The sequence below is a fragment of the Drosophila persimilis genome, unplaced genomic scaffold (assembly GCF_003286085.1).
Source record: "Drosophila persimilis strain 14011-0111.01,24,50 unplaced genomic scaffold, DperRS2 tig00000431-arrow-pilon, whole genome shotgun sequence".
In the NCBI taxonomy this organism is placed as follows: domain Eukaryota; kingdom Metazoa; phylum Arthropoda; class Insecta; order Diptera; family Drosophilidae; genus Drosophila; species Drosophila persimilis.
In genome coordinates this window covers 356,581-375,945 of record NW_020825312.1, presented here as the reverse complement: position 1 = coordinate 375,945, position 19,365 = coordinate 356,581, and the positions used below count along the sequence as shown (strand labels likewise).

Genomic DNA, 19,365 nt, shown 5'->3' with positions numbered 1-19,365 from the left:
TTCATTCTAATTACTTCCTCGCGACTCGCTGAAGGACTTCCGGCAGCAGGACACGTCCTCCCCCGCCGTCCAAGTTCAAGTTGAAGTTGGGCAGCTCTGAGATTTGCCGCTTAGAGGAGAAAGGGAAGGAGGAGGAGTAGCAGGAGGAGGAGGACAAGGACGAGGACAAGGGAGACAAGTCCCCGGCTGCACTGGCTTACTGGGTGACTGGCTAGCTGGGCGCATAAAACAATCGTTTTGTAATAAAGATGAAAATTTTATTAAAAGATGTCGGAAACAGATGTCGCCGCCCAACGCGAAACGAGAACGAACTCCGATCCGATGCGATGCGATGCGATGCGAGGGCACCCTCCTTGCCTTCACATCCTGGGCAGCAAAAGCCAAGCCAAGCCAAAGCCAAAGCCAAAGCGACAACACACACTTTATAATCTTTTATCGCATTTTTTCTACTTGGCTGACACAAAGAGCGTATTTATGCGACTGTTAACGTTATGAAAAGCCCATAATTTGCCAGCCACCCCAGACACACTCGATTCTCCCGGCACTCTCTCTCTCTCTCTAGCGCTCTCAGCTCTGGGGATTCCCCCCTTCTGCCCAGTTCCAGGGCGAATATAATAAAAATAATAAACGTTGTCCTGAAAATCGATAGCAAACAGAATTCGCATTCATTCCACAGAATGGAGTGGCCTGCAGCAGTAGCTGTAGCAGTAGCAGTAGTACTAGGGGTAGTGGTGGCGGTAGGGGTAGGGGTAGGGGTCCGGCTGGAGGACATGGCCATGGCAGCAGCTGATATCGACAGTTAAGTTGGTGGAATGCTTTTTCTATATCGTCCTTCGGCATCGAGTGTCGTGTATAAATGTTTGCGCTTTATTATATTGCCCAACCACGCCCCCTCCCCCTCCCACTCCACCGCACCACCTCCAACCACTCAACCACTCCGCCATCAAACCCCCACCCCACGTGCAGCATCTTGTGACATTTTACCTTTTTTTTCTGGTGTAGGGGCGGGGGGGCTGCAGACGATACACGATAATGATATCCATATAATGATGCGGCTGTCAATGGCATTCGATTCCATTCCATTCCGTTCGGAGCCATGAAGTTGTTTATTCGCACTGGAGTGGCATGTGGCATGTGGCAGCGTTTGAGTTGCGGCACACACGCACAGAAAAAGTCTTTGAATTCGGCAAACGGAATTTACCTACCGGGATGGCTAAAAGGGATGGCGGATGGAATTGAATCAAAGTGACGCTTGTAAAGAGTTTGGGCTTTTGATGTGGCAGTATTCGGGATGGCATATGGGTTGGGAGATGCTGCATTTCTGGCATTGGTATTGCCAGAGACGTCTGCTGTTGAGCAGCCCAGATAGAAGACAACAAAAAGAAATAGAAACAGACACGTACATACTCGTATATTTTTCTGAAGAGTCAAACCAAAGAGATATGTGATGAGGATCTTTCATGTTTTAAGATGGGTAATGAAGCATTTCAGGGGGATAGAAAGAAATATCTGCTGCTGAGGAGTCGAGATTGAAGACAGAGCTGAAAAGTTTGTAAACGAGATGAAAGGAAGATCCAACTGGCTTTGATCTTTCCACAGAACACCCCTGAAACTCTTATTCGATCTGATCTGATGGGTAACAATTCCAAAGATCTATCCCATCTTCAATTCAAACCGACAAAAATCTCTTCATATTCATTCTGCCAGATGCCACAATGCCAGGCCAAATGCCTCCCAAACGAAAAGCCAAACGTTAACAGCACAATAATCTCCACAAAAGCCCATGGCCATAACAGCCGCATTATAATTTACATATTTTCAATTCAGCAAACAAATTACAGACAAAACAAAAGCTCAAACTCCATAAAATACCAAACAAAAATCTGAATAAAAATGAAAATAAACTCAACTCAAGTCAACACTCTGAAAAACAATTAAAAGTTTGTCTTTAACACTTGCCCCCTCGCATGCAGAAAGTATGGGAATGGGGCCCGATGGAATGGGGAGGACCGAGAGGTGTATAACAAAAGCCTGCTTTGGTGACCCCTTTCATTTGTCAAAAAGCAGCGCCATGACAATGGCAGATGAAACACGAATACGACTACGACTACGACTACCACTACGAATGCGAATGCGAATGCGAACAGGAAACGGAACCGAACCGAACCGAACCGAGCCAGAACCAGAAGCAGAACCAGAACAGAAGGAAAAGCTGATGCTGCTGTTGTTGCTGCTGCACATTCAACCCACTTATCAAATAATTGTCCTCATATTATGGCAACTACAAAGAATGAAGCAATCATAGCGAAAGAGCTGGAGATACACATATCTCTATGGAGAAAACGAAAGAGGGAGAGGCACCGACCCAAATTGTGGAAAATGGAAAATATTCGGCTTAAGCCATGTGTCGGTGCCAAATAAAAATGTAAGGACTATTCAACGCACACACACACAAACACTCTCAAGCCCACACAAAGACACAGGCAAACAAAGAGAGAGAGAGAGAGAGAGCAGGAGAAGGAGCAGGAGCAGGGGAGGAGAGGAGAGGAGACAGTGAGAAATCCTTTGCATAAATGATGATGGCATGATGAGAACTTTTAATCATTATTATCACATATTTATACGCTTATATGAGCATGTTTTATGTACTCGCAGTACGCCAACAGCAGCAGCAGAAGCAGCAGACGAGGGACTAAGGGGGTGAGGGAGTGGGGACCAGAGCGAGGAGGACGGATCCACATGGGGGTAATCCTTTGAGGCGTGCTCCATATGAAAGCAAAAAGCCACAAATGGCAGCGCAAAACAATCGAGAAGAGGAAGGAGCAGCCATGGCTTTTGTTATCGCTCCTCGTCGTGCTTGTTCCTATTGTGGAGAGCACTTTTCCGCCAGCTCCCCCCGCCCCTGATGGGTTTCCGATTCCGATTCCCATTCGAGTGATTCGAGGCCACGCCCCCGACTTTGCCTGGGCAACCACTTGCACTTTTCCAAGCCCAAAAGCCGCAACAAGGGTTGCTCCTCTCTCTTTTTCTCTCACTAGCCTTGTCTCTTTTTACATTTGCCAGCGCGTGTCGGTGTGTGTTTGTGTGTGTGTGTGTGTGTGTGGGGGGGGGGGGGGGGCGGTCTAGTTCTTATACAATAGAAAGGCCAAAAGGACATACATATATGTGTATGTGTATCCCTCATCTAGCTTCCCTCCTAAGCTTACTTACATAACCGATTCGGGGAAATTTTCGCATTTACTTTGAGTAAATAAGTCATCATTGTCGATTGTCGTCAGGACGACGAGGACAACTAATTTGCGGTCATAATAAAAGTTAATCTACTGACTCCTTGGCTCTTTGGCTCAGTTTTTTTTTTAGCTGATGCTGATGATGGTGGGGGCTGGGGGTTGAGGGATGCTGCAACAAATTGTGCGAAGAAATTCAAAAGTTATGGGGACAGAAGATCATCCCCTCACTAATCATCTTCTATCCCTTTTTGTCGATTTATTGAACATTTTTCTAATGAAATCTTTTAGAAATGTCCTGAGAAGAAGTCAAGGTTGGTTGGGATTCACAACATCAATTTGAAACCCATTAAGTTTCATTTTAATTTCAGTTAATACACAGTGGAGTGCACAGAATTCGGAAATATTTCTGATATTAATGTTTGTTTTTTGCAATACGATGGTTTAGGGGTCTTCTCTAAAATAGAAGCCACAGTAAAGCTTGGAAGATATTACACATGATTCCGGAAATCCATTCCCAAATTTCTAACCAAAAGTGCACATCATTTGCCCCACTGTGGCGCCACCATGGGGCTGTAACAAATCTAATAAGACTCGACCAGCACAAACACCGACGACCGGCACACACCCAACGGAGGCACAGTTCAAGGCAGTGGCAGTGGCAGTGGCAGCGGCAGTGGCAGCGGCAAAGGCAAAGGCAACAAAACAAGAAAATTAAATTTTTATTGTTTTCACACAAATAAAATCAAATAAAAAGCGTACAACAATAACGAGCAGGACACGCACACGCACACGCACACGCACGCACACTCCCAAAGCACACTCGCGAGAGAGAGAAAGAGAGTGTGCGTTGAGTACATAAGGAGGCAGCCAGCATCACGTGCCACACGGATGAGGCAGAGGACGACGACGACTGGGCAAGATGAACGGACCAACCACCGTCGAGCAACCCCTAAAGTCCCCCCGTGATGTGCTCCTGCGAGATGCTGCTGCAGAGGTCCTGCGCCGAGGATAATGTCACGGTCTGAACGGGCTCTGCGTTCAGTTCGATTTGAGCACTCGACGCGAACGCGACGGCCCCTGACGGGAAAGATATTAAGAAGAACCTTGTAGCGAAGGACTCCCAGCTAGAATCGAGCGTAATGTCAACGGCCTTCCTCGTGGACAGTCTCCTGCATGCCCAGCAGACATACACGGAGAGCCAGCTGAAGTCCAGCCTGAGTGAGATGCTCCTGTCCCGTCGAGCCGGGGAGTCGACCGCGGAGCAGGCGGCGGAGTCGGTATCCCCCGCGGAGCAGCGGCCGGACAGCTGCAGTTGCTCGAAACGAGGCTACAAGTGTGATAAGTGCCGTGCCGATCACCGGGACGATCACCGGGCCGATCACCGGGCCGACCACCGGGCCGAGAGTGTCGACAGCATCGAGGAGATGGACGACGATGAAGACTCATCGGCAGATGAGATCGTGGCCGACATTGAGGAGGAGCCGCACATGGATGACGAAGAAATGGATGATGAGGAGGTGCAGGCAATCAAATTGCCCAAGGTGGAGCCCAAGGAGACCACCATCCCAGCGACAGCCACCACCACCATCCTAAAGGATAACAACAGCAAACCCATTCTCAAGTTCAGTGTCAGCGCCATCCTGGGCGATACCCGGGAGGGAGTCCGCGTTAGGAATGGTAAGCCATCCAACAATCCAACCATCCAGCCCTCCGTCGAGCAGAGCCCTTAGCAGGGGAGGGGCTCAGCAAAGGATCCCATAAATGAGGCTTGGCAATTAATTTGCCGTGGCTAATGCCAAACATAAACAAAATACAATTGCAATATGAAAAGCCAAAAGAATAACATTCTGGCCAAAAAGTTTCCACCGATCTTTTTTTTTTTGTTTTTTACGCCGTGATTTTATTGTGTGCTCTAAGCCCTCAGGGCGGTGCTCCGATGAGCTGGCAGGCTGTAAAAACACAACCAGACCTAATCATGTTTAAATTATTGGGCCTGAAACCCCCGAGCAACAATGCCGCACAACCAGTTCCGCTCTTCCGTAGTGTGCCACAGAGATACCCAGAGATACCTACTTCCGACGCGATCCTCGGCCTCTCGTTGCGGCTGCGCGTGCTGCTTACATCGAGGGATGACACCGACGGAGTAAGGTTGTGGACGAGAGATTGTGGTCCTGGGGTTGTGGGACCAAAAAGTAGGCGGAACAAATCGTCCATCAGTCAATGTAACAGCTTTGCCCTGGCCGTTTTTTAGCATCTGAATGGCAGACATTTCTTTGTTCTGCGGCATTTACGGGATTGTGGGATTTTAATTGTCATGTGATTACTGTTGTTCGGTTTATTTTCTGATATTAATGAGTGGGCTGAACATTCTGATTTCCCATATTTTATGTCTGCGTTTTTTATGCGTTTTTATTGGAGATATTTTTAGGCCAAAATAGTTCGTTTTTGCGTGTGATTTTTTTTTTATGGAAGAAGCGTGGCAGAAATAAATAGATTGATGAAAGAACACTGTAAATGAAATATACTCGGGTTTTATGATATCCCAATGAAGTTTGGTATTTGGTATATTATCTTGGAATGATTCTATGAGAGGTTTCCCCGTGGAATGGATGACATGGTCCCTCACTGTTTCACACCAATCTATTCTCCACGCCATTTAATAATCGAATCATCCACATTCACACTCGTAATTACCATTCTTTCCCAATCCAATCCCAATAATCCACTTTGAATGATTTGCAAACCACACTAAATTGCCTTTTTGCCTAGGAGTCAGCCACAGATTAACTTTTTTGGGCCAGGCCATAAACCAATACGGCCAAAAACTTTCGGTTAGCGGCAGATGCAGATACTCGTAACGGCACTCGTACTCGTACAGAAAAGTCGGCACAAACCGCCGGCAAACAGAACAAACAAAAGCCAACAATTATAACTTAATTTGTGCGCTCATTAGGCACACATGTGCCGCATTGCACACTCATGGAGAATGGAGGCTCCACAGGATGAAAATTTTCGGGTGGGTGGTGGGGGGTGGGGTGGTGAAGGGCCGCAGGCAAAAACTTGTGGACCACAAAGATGCGAGCCATCAAACCGAACAAACGCACACACACAGAACACAGAACACAGCACACAGGACACCGAACACAGACAGAACTAAAGAGGCGTTAATACGTTAATTGTTTCATTTCTCTAATCGAATTAAAATCATATCCTGCATATCCTGCAGCGCCTGCCGGCCTGCCAGCCTGCCAGCCTGTCAAAATGTGCGTAAAAGAGAGACAGGAGCGTGTGTGTGTGTGTGTGTGGATGAGAGGTGTGTGGGTGCGGGCGACAGCCCCAGCAATGGCGTCTGCTGCCTTTTTGGGGTGTTTAATTAGAAAATGAAATGCAGCCACAGCGGAGCCAAACTTTGCTCTCAAGGTGCGACTCTGTCTGTGTTTGTGTGTGGCGTTTTGGGGCATAGGATGGGGTTTGGGCCGGGTTTAATTATGCCAACTTCACACTGACACTTCAAAGCAGATTTCGGATTCCATTGTTTGGGCATACGCTGTCTGTGTGGGTGTGGGTGTGTGTGTGTGTGTGTGCTGGGGCGCCGGGAAGATGCCTGTCTGGAAGTTGGAAAAGCGACAAGACAAGACGCAACACACATCAGGGGTTGCTGTCGTCGCTGTCTTGAGAATGTAAAGGTGTAAAGGGGTCTTGGAGCTGCCAGATTGTGTTCCAAGGCTGACAATCTGACAATCTGGCACTTCCAAGTGTTTTTTCGGGGTATGTGAAGTGGAGATCAAATCATTTTATAATAATGAAGCACCAAATATTGTATAATTTAGACACATAACAGGAACTGTAGATCAGATATACAGTGCAGGACTTAAGTCTTGGCTCAGCAAAAACTTTCTGTTTACTGCTTTCTCAAGGGCATTTCCATCGCGATTTTTAAAGTCCGATAAAGGAGTCAAGTTTCTCAAGGACTGACTAAAGCGTAACTATTTTGCAGTATTTTGTACAACAAAAGTTAATTTTCTTAAAGTTTTTAGGCAGAATTCATACTTAGTTCTAGTTCCGTGGAACTGTCCAATGTGAAATCTCGAAATACCTCCAACGGTCGTCAAATCCCTCAAATTTAGACAATTGAGAGGTAAGAAAAAAGAAACAACAGAGTCTTAGTGGAACATCATTCCGCATTTTCCCAACCAAACCCAATCGAAATCTGAGATTCGAAAGATCGAAATGCGCAGGCCGTTTCTGGGTCTCCCTCAAAACATTAGGGTTAATCTTTGTCTGGAATTCACCTGCAATGGACATGCATCGGCCCACCTTCACCCACCCATCAGCGGTCTTAGGTCTGAAAATAGTGTGCCATTTGCCACTTCCAATCGGCCTCGGTTGACCGCGCATTTAACCAGTGGCTTGCAGTGACATAGTCATTTAACTACAACATATATTAAACCAAACCCGAACCTATAGTTAATTGCATTCACCACTAATTGGTTTCCTTTCCCCCTTCTTCGGCTTACAGAATTCATGCAACCGCAGCATATATGGCCTTATCTACAACAAAACTTTATGCAACAACACACCCATCAATATCACCAACACCATCAGCAGCAGCAGCAGCAGCAACAGCAGCAGCATCCACAGTTGCAAGTGCCAACGCATGCACATCCGCATCACCATCAGCCGCATCATCACCATCATGGGCCTGGGCATGCCCATTTTCCACATCCCGCATTTCTAACGCATCAACTGGCGGGGCATCAGCAGCATCCACATCCACAGCATCCACAGCACCACCAGCAGCATCCTCATCCTCATCCGCACCCACACCCACAGCAGCAGCAGCAGCAGCAGCATCCTGGCAATAGTTGTCAACCGCAAACCGCAGCTACGACGGCCGCATCCTCGTCGTCGTCACCTGGCAGCACAATTAGCGATAGCGACAACAATCACAGCACCAGCAGCAATGGCCAGAGCCAGAGCAACTCTGGCCAGGATGGGCGACCGCATGGGGAGATGGGCAATGCAAATGGAGACGAGGACAACGGCAATCGAAGATTAACGCAAGAAAAGCAGCAGCAACTGTTAACCGGTCAAGCCGGTGGTGGGGCTAACCCTGGACACGGTGGCCTTCCAACACCACCGCCACCACTCCCGCAAGCGATTCATCCAGTGATTGCCAAACCCATGCCCAGCCGACCGACCCCATTTCTGCCTCACACCCTCAACCATCCGCACTTGCACTCGCTGCTGGCGCACTGCCGCAATCCCTACATGAGTGGTAAGAGTCCTAGTCCTAGTCCCAGTCCCAGCCCCAGCCCCAGTCCCAGACGGCGGGTGGCTGGACACAGCCAGCAGCCCACCCGCTGCGCGCATTAACAAGTGTTTTTGTCTAATGCATTTCCCCCATGTTGCAATTGCAGTTGGCGCCCAAGTGTTTCCCCTGCCGCCGGGCCAGGGCTTCCCCTGGGCCCATTCGACGCGTGGCAAGCCCCGACGTGGCATGATGCGACGTGCCGTCTTCTCAGGTGCGTGGAGTGGGACCCCAACCCAAAGTCCAATGTCCAAGCTCCCCAATGGATAATTTATAATTGTTGCTTCCGTTGCAGACTCCCAGAGGAAGGGGCTGGAGAAGCGCTTCCAGCAGCAGAAATACATCAGCAAGCCGGATCGCAAGAAGCTGGCCGAAAGACTGGGCCTAAAGGACTCTCAGGTGAGCTTCGATATATAGTTTATCTGGGGAGATTTGGGGATTATCGATAAGTTGGGGGTATAGCTCAGGGGTAGAGCATTCGACTGCAGATCGAGAGGTCCCTGGTTCAAATCCGGGTGCCCCCTTTGTACATTTTTTTCCCACTTCGACGTCAATTTATTGGAGAAGATCACTACACCGATGGTTGCGTGGAATACTCGTACTCGTACATGGACCACTTTTTGTTGTGCTTTGCTTTGCTCTAAGGATCCTTTATGTAGGAAAATGGGAAAACCGTAGGACATCTCAAAATGAGGAACAGTTGAACGCTCAAGCTTCATAAAGCCACCTCTTCCTTGTGGTTTTGAAGATACATATATCAAAAGACTGGGCCTAAAGGACTCTCAGGTGAGCTTCGATATATAGTTTATCTGGGGAGATTTGGGGATTATCGATAAGTTGGGGGTATAGCTCAGGGGTAGAGCATTCGACTGCAGATCGAGAGGTCCCTGGTTCAAATCCGGGTGCCCCCTTTGTACATTTTTTTCCCACTTCGACGTCAATTTATTGGAGAAGATCACTACACCGATGGTTGCGTGGAATACTCGTACTCGTACATGGACCACTTTTTGTTGTGCTTTGCTTTGCTCTAAGGATCCTTTATGTAGGAAAATGGGAAAACCGTAGGACATCTCAAAATGAGGAACAGTTGAACGCTCAAGCTTCATAAAGCCACCTCTTCCTTGTGGTTTTGAAGATACATATATCAAAAGACTGGGCCTAAAGGACTCTCAGGTGAGCTTCGATATATAGTTTATCTGGGGAGATTTGGGGATTATCGATAAGTTGGGGGTATAGCTCAGGGGTAGAGCATTCGACTGCAGATCGAGAGGTCCCTGGTTCGAATCCGGGTGCCCCCTTTGTAACTTTTTCTTCTATTTCGATCCCATTGCATCCATGGCATACGTGCGTAGGCCTTCTTTGATCCACTCCGCTTCCTTTCAAAGGAAACCGCATTTAATTTTAATGTGATTTTTATCCTTTCCCTATAACGTTTCGAGAACTGACACGACACCCAATTAGCATTTCAAAATGTCCCTCCACTCGTCTAATTATTCAATTTCCTCCACAACTTTGTCCGCCAAACTCTGGCACATTGTTGGTGTAAGCAATCCATAACCATAAGCAATCTCCGATATGCCACTGAAAAAATCAATAAGCTCCACCAGACTAAAAGCATAATAATAAGCATAAAATTATGCCATTATAAAATTATATTTAACCGCTTATGAAAATTGAGTTTGGGAAACTTTTCAAATCAGCTTTAATAAGCAGACAACAAAAGGCGACGGAAATATAAAATATACTCTTACTCGTACTGGTGCTCGTACTCGTACTCGCCCTCGTACTCCTTCAAAAACAAAGAGCGAACAATGAAAATAAAACTCCGCCCTGGAACACGGAGCAAAGCTCTCCGGCGATGGCTGCGCAGAGAGGAAAATGGCAGCGAAGGGGTTCGGGTGTGGGTCGTGGCTCGTGGGTCGGAGTGGGGGCCGACGAGCAGGGCGGGCACGGCACTCCTTGAAATGCGCAGTCGCTCGGGTCGGGTCGGGCGGTCGGTCGTCTTGGGTGGCCGCCTGTATACATATGTATATACCATTGGAATACACATATACTCGGAGATATATATAAGCAAAGGTCGGAGTGCTCGGGGGCTGCTGGCGTGGAAATATAATGAAATTATAACGAGCTATAAGAAATTCATCTCGACAAAGGCTGTAGCTGAGAAGGCAGACAGCTTTCATTGATTCTGGAGGGAGAATCTCTCCTTTTTTCCGCCTCTGCCTCTCTGTGTGTCATGCAATAATTAAATTAATTTTTGTAAAACTCAAAAAGGAGCCAAGGCAAAGAGAAAGCGCACTGTAAAGGAAGAACCTTTACGCAGACACATTTTCACATGGCAGCGAAATTTGCGTAGCCAATTCGGTCTTGTCACAATGTAATCGATCACAACTCAATCACAGACCAGACCCAGACGCAGACCCAGATCTAGACCCAGACCCAGGCCCAGGCCCAGGAGTTGTCACCACCATGCCTTTCAATGGATGCCCCCTGCCAAAAGCCGACGGCTGCGGCAGCCTGATGATGCTGATGATGACTGACAATGTCATGCCAAATTAGTGTAGCTCTTTTTTTGTTCTTTCACTAGCATATGATTCATAAAAATTTCATAATTACACAATAAGCGTGTCCAGTTGCGTTTGAAACATGAATTCATCAACTCATTGCACATTTCACGCCCCTTTTTTTTTGGAAACTGGTCGATCGATCACTTACACCTTAATGATCATATAATGCCCCCAGGTCTGGGCCGAGCTAAAAGATGCAAGCGCATTCCAACTAGTACTGGAAAATACTAGCCGGCACAGATTTCGAAATTCCCCTATATAAACGCTGATGGATTATTTGTTAAGTGCGGAATTATACAAGTTTTTGTTTTGATTGAGTAAGTTTTAGACTTGCGGTATAAGTGGGTCATAAATAGTTGTTCTAAATCGCTTGTATTTTCAGTTGTTTGCGTCGAACAACAGGCTAGACGTTGCTTGCTCTGGACAGTTCTACGACAACTGTAGACTTGTTGGGGTACAGAGAAATATACGGAGATGTTAATAGAATCGAAGGGAAACTTTTGAGAATTAAATCATCTATCAGGTTTTTATGTAAAACCATTGATTGCTATTCATTCCGGGAGTAAACACTGCTGCTGACTAAAGAAATGATCATCCTTTGCAGCATTGAAATCCCATTGACGGGCCCTTTCTCCCAAGCCCTAACTATTATTTTAAGATTATTACCCCCCTTTTCGGTCATAAATCTTTGAAAAAAAAGTTCAAAGCATTCATCAATTGCACTCAATGTAGCCCTACTGACTATGCATCGGAGACTATAAATGTGGAGTTGCGGTCGCAGCAGCAACTCACAACATTCCCCCTCGTTTTTTTTTTTAGTTTTTTTAGTTTTATTTTAAGTAAAAACAATAAAAATCAAAAATAATAATTATTATTATAATAGTTATTTAGTTATTTAATAATAAAAATCAAAAATAATAATTATACAATAAGAATCCAAAATAATGATTATACAATAATAATTATTATTTTTGATTTTAGTTGAATAATTATTATTTTTGATTTTTAATGAGTAATTATTATTTTGGATTCTTATTGCATAACTGTTAATTTTGATTATTATTGTTTAATTATTATTATACCCAATACTCAAAATAATGTGTGTCAGATCCAGAAGGAAGCGTTTCCGACCCCATAAAGAATATATATTCTTGATCAGCATCAATAGCCGAGTCGATTAAGCCATTTCTGTCTGTCCGTCCGTCAGAACGCCTAGTGCTCAAATACTATAAGAGCTAGAGCAACGACATTTTATATCCAGACTTCTGTAATATGTCACTGTGGCAAGTATATTTCAAAACTTTCAAATTTGTCAAATTGTGAAAATGAAAAACGTAAAAAAATGGAGAAAATATCGACGGCGACAAAATCAAAAGGCACAGTGGTGAAATTGGGAAATGGGAATATAGGGGAGTAAAAGAAAGCTGGAGCAACAAAAATGTGCAAAAATGTCAGAAAAATTCGCAATCATATCGCAGCGGGTGACCGGCTTGCGGTAGCTGGACCTGGGACCTGGGAGCTGGGACCCAGGACCCAGGACCCAGGACAAAGGACACACAAAGTGTTGGCCAGCCGGCGGCGATGACGACACCGAGAGCTGAGAGCTCCATTAACGACTGCTGCTTCTGTGGGATGGGATGGGCTGTGGGATGGGGACTGGACAACGGTTCGAGTGCTGGTGGCATGGGTGATGAACGAGTGCGGATATTCACACTCGAGTGACACAGGTTGAGTGGGTGCATGGGTGAGAGTGGGTGGGTGTGTAAGTGTGTGTGGGAGTGAAGAGTGGGGAGTGTGAGTGGATTGCATTGCGCCTAGTTGTATGCAACATGATTTAAGAGCCTTCATCCTTCGTTGTGCTGCACTTTTTTGCGGCCATTTGTTGTTCATTTTGCTGCAGCCCCACTCGTCCACAACATCCATTGCCTGCCATAAATATTCTCATATTGCACTGGGCCTAGATGGCCTGCAGTGGACCAGCCCCAGGACCAGGACCAGGCCCGTGAGATATGGCCAGGAATGGGGTCGGTTCCATTGTCGCGTGCCTTGTGGTCGACAAACGTTGCATTGATGATGCTGCTGAATGTTGGTGAATGCTGGTGACCCGCGCTGGCTGCGGATTCAGGTGATTCATCATTTCGAGTGTTGTTCATTGCAACGTTTATTGCGATTTTTACAAACGCACTCGAAAAATCGCTGGCCGAAACCGCGTGCGTTTATTGCAGCCAAACGCGATTTATGGGCGACTTTCTGGTCTGCTTTTTTCCCCTCTGTGCGGAATGCAAGTCACGTGCAAAGGCGTGGCCGAGTTGCTAATGGTTATTAACTGGCAGATCGGAGTATATAAAGCGTTGCAAGTCGAGGCAAGGCGAGGGGTTTCTGGATTTATAGGCTTTGGCACTCTATGAATGAAAGGAGTGTAGGAAATTTCTAAGAATCCACATACATATGTTGATCATGGTAAACTCCTACATTTGATAGTTTAGAACATATTTCAGGGCTCTCCCACGCAAAGCAATCGAATCAAAACACTAAAAATCACAATCTTCACAGGTTAAGCCTCTTCCACTTTCAGTTCCCATCGCTTTCAAGCCTGACACACCCCCAAATAATACCACACTCTGTCCATCAGTCACGCCCTCTTCAGAATGCAGTGCAACTGACAGTTACCAGCCTCATAATCCGCTCGCTATAAATTTAATTGCCATTAATGACACTTCAGATGAAAGAGCGAAAGAGCTGGATGGAGTCTGTCTGCAGGCGCCTGCAGGCGCCAGACCCAAAACAGCGGAAATGAAAACATCTTGAGGCTAAATGTGATTTGCATTTTTAAATCAATACACAAAAGGCCATGGCCAGGAGCTCAAGGAGTCGCGAGGCAGGATGATTCCCGTGCAACCCCCGCAGACACAGGGACACGCACACACCCAAGCACACCCACACGTGTCTGGCGGGGATTCTCTCTTTCTCTCCGGCAACTTTTTAAGTGTCATGTCCAAAACAAATTCGTCTGTTTTTGATTTGTCGAAAAATGGGGGAGCAAAAAATACTCGGAAACCAGAACCAAAACCAGAATACCAGAGCGGATAAAGGATAAAGGAAATTCCCGCCAACGCTCGGCAATCAACTGTGGAATCTCCCCGACTGTGTCTCTCCGACTCTCTCTTCCTTTCTCTCCATATTCGAGTATATGGCACTTTTGGCATTTTTCACGTTATAAATATTTTTATTTTCATTTCGTCTGCCTTGTCTTTTGTGTGGAGTGTGCATTGTGGATGGCGGATAAAGGATGGCGTATGGTGGACAGGCCCTACCCGGCCCAGTTGGTGAGGGAGGGGGATTACACAAACATTTCCAGACTTTCGTTTTTGTTTTTTTTTTGCTTGCGATTTCGATTTCTTTCGTTTGCGGGCTTTAAATCAATTCGGGTGATAAATAATCCCCGAATAGAAGAGGATACGATATTTAACACTCTCAATCTGGGTTGGTCTTTTGTGATATTTGCTTTGTTTTTTATGAGCCTTGTTATCCTTTTTAGTAGCCGGCAAATGATGATTCCATTTCATATTCAGTTTAAGATGGTTTCTGAAATTCCCGACGACTTGTCTTGGGGTTGAGATATCCTTAAAAGTAATTAAATATATTATATTGCTTACAATTATCTCTCTATTATATAAAAAAGTTTATGAGTTTAAGTTGTTGAGGGGCTCTTCAGCTCTTAAGGATCTTAAGGTCTTTCCCAATAACCCACCGTAGGACAGCTATAGCCACAAATCTAAAAGCTCTTAACGTAGTAGTCACATTTCATAAAGTTTCGCTATAAGTTTCCACACCTTCGAACTATTATTATGACTTGAGATATCTTGAAGTTCTTTCGCTCCACACAAAGTTTCTAGGGATTGAATCCCCATTAATACCAATTCAATTTACATTTCCATTTCACTTGTCTGCAATCAAAGAACACTTAAACACACCCGAAACATGTTCATAGCTCAAATTTCATTTCAATTTGCCAATTCCTGATTCCTTCCTTCCCCACCCGTCTCGTACACCCTCGCACCCTCTACGCGCAAAAACGATTGAGGAACATTAAAAACCATCATTTGCAGCTTTGGTTACAAAATAAATTGTTGACAAATTGCTAAATAAATGCTCGCCCGCCACAATCCAAAGTATTTTGCAAACACTTCAGCTTCTGGCCCCCCACTAAAACAATAACCACAACGAGGAGCGGCATGAGGATGGTTTGGAATGGACAAATGGACAAATCGACCATGGACGATGGCCAGTAACCCAAAACGCACTGCCAACTGCTGTTGAAATGACTTTGGCAAATAGTAGCAGACTATTTAATACGCTATTACGTCGCATATCGAATGACATTTCGGGGGCCGCAATGGGTTGACAGCAGGCCACCCCCGAGAGCAGTCATCCCCGGGAGCAGCCATCCCGGATCCAGCCTCATTAGTTAACATATGTTGCCCCGGACGAGATTGGCAGAAGTCAGAATCTCGAATGGGGGGGAACTCCATTCCCACTCCCATTCCCATCTTCATTCCATCCTCCCTCATCGCATCGCAACGCCAACAACAGCTTGTGCTCATTGCCCAAAGTCAATTTTCGGGCAGAAAAAAGTAGTAGACGGGGACAGGGGACAGGGGACAGGGGACAGGAGGCCAAGCAATTTGTAGCCAACTGACTGAGCGACCCGCTTACCAACTCCCACCGTAGAGAACCATACCATCCGACTCTCTTCTGGGTGGTTTATAAAAACTTCAAACAAATTCCATGCGCGTTATGCTGGCAGCGTGTCAGAAAAATATGTTACTTATCGTTTTGGCTTACGGTCCATGGAATGGGATGGGAAGATGGGAAGGACTGCGTTGAGGGAGCATAATATGTGTGGGTCTTTAACAAAGTGGGAAACAGTTTAGCCGGAATTGGATATGAAAGTGCTTAAGAACTTCATTTGGTTTTGATTGAAACGATAACTGAAATAAAGGAGATAAAGATTAGAAGAGAAATTCATAGGATTCCTATTGGGATTCCCAATCCCTAGAAGATCCTAGTACTCGTATCAGCAAAAGTCGGGTACAGTTTGAAGATTGGAAAACCAATGTTAGATTCTTATCAACAAATCGTCAGTGAGGCATTCCGACAATCCCAAACATAAACTCTATTATATAATCATCATCTCCGGATAATTACCCACTTAGTTAAACCATTTAATTCCGACCGCAACAAGCCTTTAGAAAAACATTTCCCTAATTACCAGGCACAACAATTGAATTTTAGTTTTTGTCGCCACCATAAATACGAGTATTTGCATAAATTTAATTATTTACTGACCGGCAAAAATTAAGCGAATATTTTTGTGTTAGACAATAATTATATGTATGATGTCCGCCTCGGTGGCAGGGACGGGGGCAGGGACGGGGCAGGGACGGGGCAGGGACGGGGCAGGGGCACAGTCGTTACATGGCCAATATTTGTTAACAAGCCGGGGGAGTGCAAGTCCCATAATAGAACTAAACTCGACTCGTTTCGGTAACCATGGAATGCAATTGATACGTGTATTTATACAATTTCCATACGAGCTGTTTTTGTTGTTGTTGATTGAGGAATTTCCGTTGCGGAATAATTACAGCATCGCACATCGGGTTAACTAGAACAGGTTCTATACAAGTACAAGTATACGCAGTCTTTCTTTCCGTTCTCCCTTTCTGTTGTCCGAAGGCAAACATCATAATTTCAAGCTCATTAAACTTGGCTGCTACCGAGAAAGTATAAATAGAAAAGTCTGCGACAGAACGGAAGTACGCTGCCCAATTTTCCGAGCCGCCTCTGTCTCCCTCTCTCTCACTCTTTGGCATACTAAATTGCACGCTTTATAATTAATTTCCATCAGAAACAGACGATGACGATGACGACGGTGGCTGTTGGTCGTCCAGCGGTTCAGTGGTTCGGTGGCTAGAGCAAAGTCTGTCCCCCAGTTACGACTGACTTTGGGCTGGACCCATAATCATTAATCTTATCGCCGCCTGAGCTTATTATTTCAATTGCTTAGGGGATGGGGTTGCTGGCTGGATTGCTGGGTTCCCACTGGTGGGTTGGTGGTTTGGTGGGTTTAGCGCTGGAAAACTCAATGACCGGAAGTAAGCGAAACAGCAAACTGAAAAAATTTTTGGCACGTGTCCCCGGGGAAAAATCTGATGCCGAAGAAATCTCTGCGGTTAATCGCTTGTTTAACATGTCAGCAACTTTTTGTTCGGCTGCTCTTTACTTATTTATTTATAAATGTTTAGAGATTAGGGTGTACGAGTGAGTGTGGGTGGGGAACGGCAATGGCCTTTCCCCGCATTTCCCAATTTCACGCATCAGTTTGCTTGAAAATTTCACATCAAGTCACAATCTAATTACCGAAGAAGGAGTAGTGCTCTGACCATAAATTGTTGCAAATTGTTTGGCTTTTGCAACAAAGTGCGAATGTCCTGCTGTGTCATAGGCATGCACAAGAGGCAGCACAACAAGGACGCAACACCCACTGCATAATAACTCAAAAACAGTCGCCGAGGTGGTGGTGGGCCAAGGCACGGTCCAGGTCCGGGGGGGTCCAGGTTCAGGGTATCCTGCAATCTGCTTCAAGGGTCTGTGCCTATGCGCTGCTTGCCTGTCAAATGCAGCAAGCAACAGGGAAAGAGAGAGACAGAGCGAGACTGTTTAGAGAGGCAGATGGATAGTAAACTTACAGAATTTTTGCCGGACTAACTTTGTGGCCTAAACAGTGGGACCGAAATAGTCAGCAAATTCGGGTAAAAACTTTTTCATATTCTACCACAGACTTCGTAGTACCTATTCCCCTAATGTGTGGCCCACTGTGCAGCCTCTATGTGTCTATATTTTGGCACAATTTTCGCAGTACTTTGTGTGTACCACTGTGCGGCCTCTAATCAATTTGTTGCCGGTTTTGGGGAAATGCCTCTAATTTGCATTTATTATGGATATGCTCGGCGTCTGGCGCTGGCATTGCAGTTCAAACTTTTCCTCTGGCCAGGGCCACGCCCACACACACGACAACATAACCAGAAATAGGATGAGGAGGGCCGGTAGGTAGATTCAATTTGCCACAGAAAAGTTTTTTGTTAGGGGAAAAGTTGTTTTGTGACCGGAAAACGTTGAAGGAATTGGAACTCATCCGCCCCTGTGGCCATGAAAAGTTTTTAGGGGAAACTACAGCCCACTGCCACTGCCACTGCCACTTCCCTGGATTTTTGGTCTGCCTGGGACAGACAGCTCTCCATCCGAAGATGGACAGTCTTAATTTACCCATTTCATTGCAAGATTGAATCCATATCTATGTCTATATCGTTAAATCCCCTTTCGTTTGCAGGTGAAAATTTGGTTTCAGAATCGCCGGATGAAGTGGCGCAACTCCAAGGAGCGCGAGCTGCTGGCCAGCGGCGGTTCCCGCGACCAGACGCTGCCCAACAAGAACAATCCCAATCCGGATCTGTCCGATGCCAAGTGCGATCGACCCCTCACACCGATTTCCCCCTCCCTGCTCTCGCCCAATGGCAGTGTCACACCCCCGCCCGGTGCCATTGCCAAGGATGAACCGCCGCCGGCTGCTGTCACACCCAAATCACCGCAGTCCGTCAGCAGCAGGAGCTCTCCGTGTCATCCGTCGGCGGGATATGGAATGCAAATGAGCTCGCCGCCCCCACTGCTCACCAGCCTCAAGATGAGCGATCAGTCGGGCACGCCCACACCCACGGGAGGATCGGGTGGAGCAGCCACAACGGTTTCATCGGCTGCCTCTTCGCCTCCGGGGGCGAGCAGTGCGGCAGAGTTTCAGGCCAAGATCAATGCTGAGATGCAGAAGCAGCTGGTGGCCGCCGATCTTAAGTTCAAGTTGGAGAACAGCATCCAGGAGGCGAAGCAGCGGCGGTTCGAGCAACTGCAGCAGCAGCTCCATCATTCGCCCCACTTCACGGCAATGCGAGAGGTGGAGCTCGCGGCCGCCGCAGCAGCCGCACAGCTGCATCACCATCACCAGCAGCAGCAACAGCAGCAGCAACAACAGCAGCAGCAACAACAACAACAACAACAGCAGCAACAGGGATCAGAGTTCATGAAGCTGTACTACGACGACTACGATGACTCCAACTCCGATAGCGATGAGGAGATCAGTGTGACGTGATTCGGTGGACGGATCACTGTAAATATACAATACATATAATATATAATTGTAAATTTA

The 19,365-nt window shown here is 46.4% G+C and overlaps 1 protein-coding gene and 3 non-coding genes across 4 annotated transcripts; all 4 read left to right on the top strand.

Moving 5' to 3' along the window:
• The first annotated feature begins 4,369 nt into the window (after window positions 1-4,369).
• Window positions 4,370-19,361, top strand: LOC6595872 (alpha-protein kinase 1). Its single transcript, XM_026989817.1, has 5 exons — window positions 4,370-4,907; window positions 7,750-8,508; window positions 8,651-8,755; window positions 8,837-8,940; window positions 18,499-19,361. Exons 1-5 carry the CDS (start codon window positions 4,370-4,372, stop codon window positions 19,306-19,308), a joined length of 2,316 nt encoding a protein of 771 aa, XP_026845618.1. The 3' UTR covers window positions 19,309-19,361.
• Trnac-gca lies at window positions 8,994-9,065 on the top strand. The gene has a single exon. It is a non-coding gene; the product is annotated as a tRNA-Cys (tRNA).
• On the top strand, window positions 9,381-9,452 carry Trnac-gca. The gene has a single exon. It is a non-coding gene; the product is annotated as a tRNA-Cys (tRNA).
• Window positions 9,768-9,839, top strand: Trnac-gca. The gene has a single exon. It is a non-coding gene; the product is annotated as a tRNA-Cys (tRNA).
• Window positions 19,362-19,365: the final 4 nt, after the last annotated feature.